Genomic DNA, 11,010 nt, shown 5'->3' with positions numbered 1-11,010 from the left:
CTTTCTTTAGGAAAACAACACAAAATTAAAGATAAGATGTTACAAAGCATGACTTTGTATTAAGGCAGTCTTACGGAGTGTCTTCAAATGACTAAAAAAATTATGAGGTCAAGGGCACCAAGAAAAGATGACAACCTGGAGGCATCCAAGTTATCAAATATTTAAGACACAAGAGAGTCTGCCCTTACAAGACTGACCACAGGAGCAGCAAAGAGTAGCACTAGAAAAGAGCTGAAGACCTCTGAGAAGAAAGAACAGTCTTGCTTTAGGCAAATCAAATTGTCTGTATACTCATCCCTCCTAACCATATCCAGTAACATCTGAGTTAATTTTCCTCTGCTTAGATCCAGAAAATGAGTCAAAATTATTTAACAAAAATAGCAAAAATGGGAGAAAAAGTGCCCCTTTTATCCAGCTAACCAAAGCTGGAAGATGTTCGTTTGGTCTCCTGAGATAAAGTCACTAGTATTTCTCCCAAAACCACATTCAGGGGATGCACCCTTACAGTAGGCTAATTACATGGCTGGTGAGACAACTTCAGAGATCCATTGCTCTCCTTTAGATCAGTTAAACAAATGAATGATAACAAGCACAGCAGTTACTCCAGTCCCCTATCAATGCCCACCTAAAAGAAGAAATCATCTTCTGTCATAACAGTTCAGTGTCCTTCATTTTGTACTGTCAACAGTTTCAGAGAGAGGAATAAATGATCAGGGCCCTGTCAGGATATCCTGTCATTCAGTTAGGAAGGCTTTATTCAGCTTTCCAGTGAAAACTTTCAGCTAATACCCTGCATTTTGGAATCTCTCCTGGCTGGGCAAGCTCTGCATGCCAAATCCCACACTCATTTACATTGGGGAACACAAGAGTCCTGTTAAACTATTTACCTAAGAATGCAGAAGGAATAGCACCTCTGAAGAACAATAATTTTATGTCTGAATTTGAGTTTCCATGTTTGGAGGATTCTGAAAGAACAAGAATCCAATTTTTCACAATGGGAAAAAATCCAGGTTTTTTATTCTTTTTTGCTTTTGTGGTTGCAATGAAACTGTGTTCGTCGTCACAAGTCCAAGATGAGGTAAGAAACAGCTTTTTATTTAAGTAATGGATTATTATATGTCTGTATTACTCTGTGTTATAGAGAGACCAGTTATCAGATACTGTATCCTATAGAAGAAAAATCCACCTTAAGAATCATTGATGTATATGACACTGAATTATAAACCACAAGTTCTGTAATTCAGTCCTCTGAAATAACAGAAATGCATCTGTTTACTCCCCATGAGAATTCGGCTCAAATGAAATGTTATGAGTACACTGAAAAAGGCTCTGAAAAATGGCAAATGTGGCAAAAGACTGTTGCTGATGGATTTATCAAAAGAAAATTCTTAGGATTTCTGATAAGTCAGAAGATGAAAGCAGAAATTTTTCTATAGTGAAAATTATCCACTCTACTAACTACAAGAAGGGACAGCTGTTTCAGATAAGTAAGGAAGAAAATCTAAGGAATTGAGTTTTTGAAAGTAATTGTACAAAGTTATAAATTTAAGATCTGTAGTCTTTTCAGGAAGTGGTATGTTTGTCATGTACAAATCCTATGGATCTGTGAAATATCACAATATATGTTTCCATCACCCTTGCAGAGAGGCAGGAAGCACTGGGTCACAAATCTAAACCAGGAGTTCAACAGTAAGACATTCACTCCTCTGAACTGTCTCACATCACAACATGAGACTTTAACTTACCGTGTTCTGAAATAAAAACACTTGTAGAAGAGGAAATAGAAAGGCAGAGATAATTGGAGAGGGGGGGAAGGCACTTCAAGTGTTTTGTTGTTGTTGGTAGGTAGTTGGTTTTTTTAAACTGAAAGATATTTTGAAATGTACAAAAAGTACTAGGAAATGTGTTAAATTTATTCTATCTCAAAAAAAAAGTCACTACAAATTCAACTTTCTTTGATTTTCCCTAAAACAAAAAGGGAAATGAAAGAAAGTTGAAATAATACCACCATTCTTAGTGTTGTAGAGCTGGTCATAGGGAAAGGGTATAAGTTATTTTTATTTAGATTTTACCTTTTCAAAAATCTCTTTGAATTTTCTTGTTCCAAAAATGAAAATCTATGGTGTTCCTTCTTTTTGATGACAACATCTGCAGTAAGATCATTTCAACCACTAATGCCAACAGCTTTTCCACTTCTGGACCTGAATACCCTACAGGCCCAGCAGATTATCCAGCCTCAGGCTTACACCAAGCAAGTGCAAGGAGCAGGGCTTCAGTAGCATACTTGGTAAAAGACTCAGAAAAATCAACCAGCACTCCAGATTTTATGATTCTTCAATATTATCAGTAATGATACCACCCAGTGGAAATGCTCATAGGATTTCATGTGCATGAACTGTGCATTTGTGCTGTTTGGTTCTTACTCCAGTGCATGGGTGCTCTGGTGCTTTCCTTAGGGATGAGCTGTTAAGGTGGCCACACTGGTGCTGAGCACCAGGATTATTGGAAACATTAAAACTCCCTTATGTTGTTGCCTCATCAGGTGGTTTTGGAGGGAAAGCGAGGTGCAGAGGTGTTCTGGTTTGAATTTGTGGGAGCCTGATGCCCAAAGAGGCAGGTCTTGTCCAGTGCTTCACTGGACAAGTGAAGGGTTCTGCTGCAAGGGAAGGGAGGCTGCTCAGCCCTGCCAGCATGGCACTGCTCACCACTGCTTTACCAAGTGTCTGATCAAGCTGTGTCCACATTATAGCCACATCCAGAAAAAGATCACATTTTTACTTCAAAGATACCTGAAATGCATCTACACAGCAAGAGTCTTCACTACCCCAACACTTGAGCACTACCCAAATTAGATTTAAACAGTGCATTTATAGACTAAAATTTGAGAAGTAAATTGATGTTGAAATGTACTTATGACTGGATGATGACAATCAAGGGTAGTCCCTCAGAGGTTATCAAACTAAATCTCCTCATCATGTCTGTGATATGTCCTCACGAGCTTTGCTACTGAAATGTTCATCTCTCAAGAGGACAAACCATAGGGGTGAGGGCCTCATCCAGGACTACCAGGCAATGGGACATGTAGAAAACCCAAGGTGCCAGTGTACCCACCTAGACCAATTGTGTGCTTCTGCAAAGAGGCGTCAGCATCCCACATGTGCCCAGAAGGTCCAGTACTATCTGGACTGCACAGGATCATTTTGCTGGTTTTTAAAAATCATACTCTGCATTAGATCATTTCTCACCATTTGTGAATTATAAACTTACTTCTACAAATAGCAGGAAGAAAGAAGATGAAGCTGACATTAGGTGCAGCTCATAAAAGACTTGCTGCTTTAAAATAGGTTGACTTTAAATGGTAGGAAACAGACACTATATTAGGTATATAGACATTTTCACATCTATGATTTCTACAACCCCAAAATATAATGCCACTGCTGTGACAATACCCTAAGCCTTTTCTCCTTTTGTCACCTTCTTGAGTCATTTGTCAGATCTGTATTCTTGAAACTAGGACCACAACAGCAAGGGGCACAAGCCTTTGGCATTTAAGTTATAGCACTATAGTCAGGTTTCCCAAGCCCTTTGGTCCAATACAGTGGCGCTGATAACACAAAGTCCACTTTTGAGAGGAACATTGTTCCACAGGCTTGTGCTGTGCTCTCTGTGTTCTCAGAGCCATGAGAAACCTACTCCACACCTTGTTTAATTTTGCCATTGAATAGAGAAGCCACTTGTCAGCAACTTGGGAACTAGCACTCCCTAGACTCAGTAACCCGGCTTTTAAGTCTGATGAACTTAGCATTTGTTAATAAAGCACTCTTAGGAAAAATATTACACTTAGAAGGGTTTCTCCTGCTGCGGTTGGACGTATTTTCTGCAGATGAGGCTACTGCAAAGCCCTAATATGTGGTCTATGACATAGTTTAGCTCCAAAACAGGAGCTCCTGCTGAACAGGAAAGAGCTTGTGTCTGGGATTGAGAGCAAACTTGAGGTAAACTTTTTCAGAAATGTCACTGGGGGCAGAGTTTTTCCTTCTTTTTAATTATTCTTCTCCTATTACAGATGAAGAAGCAATGTGATCAAAAGCTGCTCATTAGAATGAAAACTGAATGTGTACCTTGCTCTTTAAACCTTGACACCCAGTGCCCTGCTGGTTACACCAAAATTACCAATGGGACTGGGATACCAGACTGCAGGTATCTCTTCTGTCAGAGCTTTTCTCTGTTAATGCTGTTCCTCATGAATTAGAAAATGTTAATTTATATCACAAATGCTCTAGTCTATGCAATTTCATTATAGAACATTTGCTATTGGCTTCATCAACTCCAGAACTCAAGCTTCATTCAGAGTACTTGATGCTTAAACTTAATCAGCAAATGGTATAACAGGAAAATAAACATTGCTATTAATGGTTATCAGATTTTCTTTTGAGTGATATCATATAATCTCTTCCTTGTTTTTTCTTCATACTTGATATGAATGATACAAAAATATATTAAAAATATATATAGTATCAAATTACACTTATGTATTATCCTTGTCATATGTTTTAGAGAAAATGCAACTATTTTGAGTTTACTTAGCATTTAAGTAACTTTGATATTAAATAATTTTTAAAATACTATTTCAAATCAAAACTTACAGAAAAAGGCTGCATTTATGTTGGGGGGGAAAGATAAATATACTATTCAAAAGAAACAGGATCCAAGGATCTTTTTAGGCCCTTACATTCAATGTATGTTTTAATGAAAAAAAAGGCAGATCAGTGCAACTAAGCTTAAAATGCTCTTGTCTGACACTGAAAGGAGAAGAGGAAGTTAAGAATTTTATTTTTCCCCATGGGAGGCTTTTAAATACTTTAAAGCAGCTCCAGCTTCTTCTCCTCAGGTATTATCTGGAAATTAAAACACACACACTTTCTTTTCCGGGATGTCGGCATCATTGCATGAAGGAATTTGAACAACCTGAGTGCTGCCAGGGACACTGGGGCCCAGACTGCATGAGTAAGTTGTTTTGGTTTGGTTGGGGTTTTTTTTAAATATATAATTTGAACAGAAATAAAGCAGGGACTTTCATTCTTTTCAGAACCTATTGCTATGAGAAGTTTGCTCCTCAGAGCTTTTTACAGAAGTAGAAATAAACAACAGTTTTCAGCTAAAACTTAGAGGATTTAAACAGATATTCAAAGCTTCATTTAAAAAGAAAAAATATAGAAAACTTCAAAAACCTCAGGAAATCTCCTTAGTTTTGAGATTTTCAAAACAAATCATTTCAGTCAATGCCTGCAAAATTATTTCATATTTTAAAAGTTAAGATCTTCAAACTACAAGTTTAAATGTTTCATTTTAAGTCAAAATCACCCTCACCTCTGTCTGAAATATTTCCGAATCTCTTTAGTTCTCTACTTTCTGATGCAGGTAGGGGCTTTTCTTTTAGCTCAACTTGAAATAGTTTCTTGAACTGCCAGCGAATCTGAAGGCCGTTACTGAAGCAGGGGTAATAAGCTACCCCTTCCTCAGGAAAAGCCTTTCAGCATCTCCACAAGTGCATCAAATCTCTGGCTGCCAAGATAGGCATCAAGACCCACAGAGGAAGTTTCCCTGCCCAGCCAGAGTGTTTCCTTCTTTAGTTAATGGCGTCAAGGTCTGTTTCAATGTCTGTGAAGTCCTTTTGCCCACAACATAGATTTTAAAAAATATAATTTTAGCCTGAGATATTATTTAAGCAGTTATTTATCTATTAAAGCAAAACAGTCCAACATTTAGCTACTGCAATAGAAAACACAAACAAATATCTGAGTGCATAGGACGTGGTCATGTGTTCTTCTGAACATAACCACTTGAGGGTGGTGGTTTACCGTCCCACTGCCAAATGCAGCCTTAGTGCTCATCATCCCATATTGAGAGTGCCCTGGGAAGCCACACAAGGGACATCAGTAGTTCTGGAGAGGAGCAGAATACACTGCCCCTGAGTCCAAGCCCTGCCTGTAACACTGCGTGAAGGAAGGTGCAGAGGCAAGGAAGCCCTCTCTTCCTTTGGACAAACTTCCTGACCCCAAAAAGTAAGAAATCAAGGTCTCAGTATTGTTTCTGCTGTCATTTGTAGGAAGAAAATAGCTCTCTATGTTATCACAATCTCTCTAGTAGGATACAGCACAACTTGAAATGTTTGGAGGAAAGACGGCCCTTCCTGAGGCCAGTGAAAAATCCCTGACTAGGGGTTTACTTCACGTTTAGCATCTGATGGCAAGGATAAAACTAGGTCTTAAATAACACTCTGACTTCCTTAAATGATAGCTGAAATGCACAAAGTGAATGAAAGGTCTCTTGTCCCTTTCCCTCCCACGAAGCACACCACACCAACCCCTCTGTAAAAAGTCATAAAGTCAAAAGGGAAAAGTACCAAGTGGGGAAAGGTCCAGGGGGAAAGATCACAACCTTTTAACACTGCCAGTATAACCCAACCACAGACACCACAGCTGGTGGATCTCAGATGTCCCCTGTCTGTAACTGATGGACTGCAGCAGGAGCTACTCCCTACCCCAGCACTGGTTCCCACTCTGGGCAAATATTTACATGGCTCCAAAGAAAAGCCTGGGTACCAACTGAAAGGTGTATGATATGACCAACTGAGTAGAAAGCACTGTAAGACTAAAGGGGGAAAAATTGTGAAAAGAAAAAAACAAAACAAAACAAAACAAAAAAAAAAAAACCTAGAGGAACAATAATAAATTTAATTCTATGCAATTAAATGGTCCAAAACACATCTTCACATGTTCTGCCCACTGCTTCAGCCTCGCAGGGAGTTAGGTGAAGCGAAGGATTTTTTAAGAGGCTGCATTTGATGACACTTGGGAGGTGCTGAATTTAACTGCATGAGGCAAAAAAAAGGCTGATAGGTTTAAGCTCTTTTGGCCTAGATATGAAGATTTGGCCTCTATACTCTGACTGCTGTAAGAGATAAGCAAGAACATCTTTTTCTCACTGCTTTTCAAAAAACATCCTCAATAAAAGCAAAGGTCTCACTTCCCCCCAGGGTGGCAGCAGGTGACTGTGCCCAGCATTGCTCCTGTGTCCCAGCACTGCTTCCTGTGGCCCCCCTGGTTACAGGAAGCACTTTACCTGCCTGCCCAAATTTGTACAACGATATGGTAAATTTGCTAAACTTCTGATAAAGCTGTCCCTTGGTAATGGTATCAAAACAAGAGACAAGACGTAGTGAATACAAGGGGAAGTGTAATGAATGCCAACTACAAAAAAGCCTATTTTGTCAACGATTTTAACATAACATTTCCTAGAAGTTATACCATAAACTGAGTTTTCTCTATCTTTGCATTTTCAATAAAGCATCAATGCAGGTAACATTTTCCCACGCTGTGCAAATACTAAAGAGCTGGCACAAGTCCTAAAGATGAGATTTAGCTATCATACGGCAGCCAGAAAACAAGATTCACTAAAAGTAATTTTAAAGATTAAAGTATATATATATATATATTTATTACTTTACCTCAATTCTGGTTATTTCACCTAAATTCTTAATACATATTATTTCAGCATGTACAAGACAAACTGCACTAAAATTTTTGTCTTTAAATCTATTAGCTTTTCACAAGAAGCTTACCTGGATACAACAGACCTCACAGACTACATTAAGGAATAAACTAAGAAATATTAACAGACTGGTACAAAGCCAAAGCTTTCAGTGAAATTAGATGTGTGCATAGGCACATCGACTTATTTGCTCATCGCTCCGTCCAAATCAAATTCATTTTTATTAAAACTTCCACATTACTTAAACACTCTAAACCAGGATTAAGTTAGGCAATGGGAGCATAAATCCGGTGCTGCCCAGCTCCACTCACACAGAACAAACTCTGAGACTCTTTATAAGCAATAAATCTACGAGTAAAGTGCAGCAGAGTACCTGTGAGGCCAGTAGGAGTTTGATACATTTAGATACCACTTGCATCTGAATTATGGTACCTAATGGGAATTCTAATTACAGGAAGGAAGGGCTTATAGAAGAGAGTTAATAAATCATTTCCAAGGAGAGGCTGGACAACTATGAAAAATAAGGGTATCCCTACAGGAGAAAAAACCTGACAAAATTATTTCCTATAAGATACTATAATATACAGTTCCTATAGACAATCTTTTAGTAAAAATTTGAATTTTGAAACATTTCAGACAAAAAATAAACTATTTTTATTTGGAAATATGGTCATTTTTTCTTATCCAATCCTACTGGCTAGGGTTTTTGTTCAGACTGTCCCACCTGGTATACCACTGCCTGTAATCATGGTTTTAGCACCAGAGGATCTGAAGAGCATAACACATCTTTGGCACACAAGTTTTCCTAGTGACTCCAGCCCACTGGATGGGATTTGCTTGTGAGATATCCAAATTCTAAATTCCAAGATCATTTGAATCAATTATCACAGTCCTACAAAAGTAGCAGGAAAAAGGAAAAACTTTCCACATGAAGCAAATGCAATCTGGAGGGCAGGAGGGTAAGTCTTATTAAACCCTAACTTAGCATCAAATGTAATTCTGAGAGCAAATTTTCAATCCATCAGAGTTGTATTAACATGCAGGAGTGATCAGGCAAACTCCACTTGCATCAGAAAAGCTAACATCTTAGAGCGTCTGTAGAGGTGGATTTTCAGGGACAAAGTCATTTGGTACTTTAGAATAAGAAAACTAATTTTTTGTTCAATCCTTTGACTGTAGTCACTAGCTTAAGTTTACAGACAAGAAAAGACTGTAAACAGTCTTTACAGACTGCTGAATCTGAGATTCTAGTGAAGAGATTCGGGCAGTTGCAAAACAGCAGCTGTCACCCAAAATCCCTGCCTGGTCCAAAACCCTGCAGCTTCTGAGGCTTCCAGACTGTGCAAGGGAAGCATAAGGGTCAGAGCAAGCTGACTGATGGCTTAAACATTGTCATGTCTAGCATGTCCAGGAGGAGCTGCATCACCATGCAACGGGAGAGGACAGTGCTCACAGGGTATAACTGGAAATGGAACGTGCACTTGTCAGGTACGTCCTTTCTTTTAAATGAAAAAATACAATGATAGCACGTAAGCTCTGCTAAGAAACAATGCATGTTTCACTGTATAAATACATTAAAGCTAAGTATTCCAGAAACAGCAGAGAAGATCAGCTTGGAGTTCATTTTTTGCTTGGATTGCAATAATTTTCACACTATTATTTCTTGAGCATATTCAGGTGAAATTCTTAAAAACTTTTTTCATCTTGCCTTTTTGAAACAGGTGTTTTGAGTTCCTCTATTTTTTTAGAGTGTGTTATTACTTCTTACTTTTTTTCCTAATTAGAAAGTCCTTACATATGCAACTGAACTCTCAATACAATGTTCCTTCGCCGAGAGTGCAACATGTAGTGCTTAACTTCAGGCAAAAGGATTTTTTTAAGAAAACAACTCAAATTAATCTTTTCTACCTCCCCCTCTACTGGTTGGTCTTTTCTTTACATCAAAAATGTTTCCTCTGGAGACGTGTGAAAAAGATAGAGAGAGAAGTAGTCAGAAAATGCAACCTAACAGTTGTAAGACTGATTAGGGCATTAGGATTGATTACTGCAGTTTATTGTTAACTTGATAGTCAGAACATCTGATCTGAAGATCTACAAATTATTTTTAAAAAAGGTGGAGGGGTGAAGATTATTCAAAAGACAATGTCTAGATTGTGGTAGTTATTTTTTTATTTGCTGATTGAACTTTCATGTTATTTTCTTTTGGCAGTGAAAGAGGCTGTTTTCAGGCTGCTAACCATGTATCTATCTGTACTGAATAGATGAGAAACCTAAATTTTGATTTCTGTTGTGTAATTCACAGAAAGGGTTTGGTGGGACAGCCTGTGAAAAATGTGCTGAAGATCATTTATTTGGTCCTGACTGCACATCAGGTAAGTTTGAGTTTTCTTTATTTGATTACATAAAAGAAGGTGAATGAAAGCTGTATTCAGACACTAAGAAATCACAGTGAAATGCATAGAGGGCCTAAAGGCCTCTCAGTGTAGTGCTACAAAAACATCTGCATCTTGTCTTGAATATCTTTGTTTTAGCCAACAGTCAAATAAACTAAGGATTAGAATCATCCATGTGTTCCCACAGGTATGGCTCCCTGCTAGCCAGTTATCACGTTATACATTTTTCAGCCTAAGTTATGGTTTTGCATTTGTTTGATCTAAATACAGAAGGTTGTTATGGTGTTTAAAATATTGGATGGGAATATATCAACTGCATAATATGTCATGGCTTACAGTGTTTTGGTAGATTTTCAAGCATATCCACAAACTGAACCATCTGTATTAAGGCATGCAGTACTCATGTGGTATTTAAAGCAGTATGTCTGACTCAAAAAAGACCATTTTTAATCAGGCCAAAATCTTTCTAGCCTAGTATCCCATATTGGAGGCCAATAGTTTATATCTAGGAAAAGAGTAGAAGCACCCAGAGACTGTCTCTGAATCCAACTTGCTTTTGCTCTTCACTCTATTCTGTGCCAAGGAGCTCCACCATTCTGTCAAAAGTATAAAAGAGGGTGGGTTTGGTTTAGTTTTGGGGTTTTGCTGGTGGATGATTTCATTGATTAGCCATACTTCTGTCAGGAGAAACGGAACATTGAGGTAGGGACCAAAACTATGTGTATTTTTTACGATGTATATGTATCACAATTGTATATATTTATACAACATTTTCTAGTCTTGCCTGTTTCTTAGTGACCTCTAGTATTTTATTTACCTTCCTGATCCTGAAAATTAAACTGACAAACCAGGAAACTACCTGAAAAAAATTAAAACTGTCTCATTCTGAAATGGTAATAGTTGCTTGTTTATCTCTAAGTGAAACTCCCTTTCTCCCCTCAAGATCTACATAATGTTACTTCTAAAGAGTTACAAATTATCTCAATTTAAATAATCTGTATTCGCCTTCCTACACTAATCCTACACCACTGCTGACTCAAAGGCCCTTTTTCCACCAGCTGTC

At 38.0% G+C, this 11,010-nt stretch overlaps 1 protein-coding gene across 3 annotated transcripts in view; it reads left to right on the top strand.

Moving 5' to 3' along the window:
* The first annotated feature begins 802 nt into the window (after positions 1-802).
* Positions 803-11,010, top strand: part of STAB2 (stabilin 2) — an 81,756-nt gene continuing 71,548 nt past the window's right edge. For all 3 annotated transcript variants that reach the window (XM_017804754.1, XM_017804755.1, XM_017804753.1), the window contains exons 1-5: positions 803-1,078; positions 4,067-4,200; positions 4,892-5,007; positions 8,957-9,042; positions 9,857-9,926. In XM_017804754.1, coding sequence (XP_017660243.1) covers positions 932-1,078; positions 4,067-4,200; positions 4,892-5,007; positions 8,957-9,042; positions 9,857-9,926 — 553 coding nt within the window. In that variant the 5' untranslated portion in view covers positions 803-931. The remainder of the gene's footprint in view (positions 1,079-4,066; positions 4,201-4,891; positions 5,008-8,956; positions 9,043-9,856; positions 9,927-11,010) is intronic.

Source organism: Lepidothrix coronata, unplaced genomic scaffold (genome assembly GCF_001604755.1).
Source record: "Lepidothrix coronata isolate B3197 unplaced genomic scaffold, Lepidothrix_coronata-1.0 Scaffold10, whole genome shotgun sequence".
NCBI lineage: Eukaryota > Metazoa > Chordata > Aves > Passeriformes > Pipridae > Lepidothrix > Lepidothrix coronata.
Note: the sequence above shows the minus strand (reverse complement) of the source record. Positions and strands in the feature narration are given on the sequence as shown.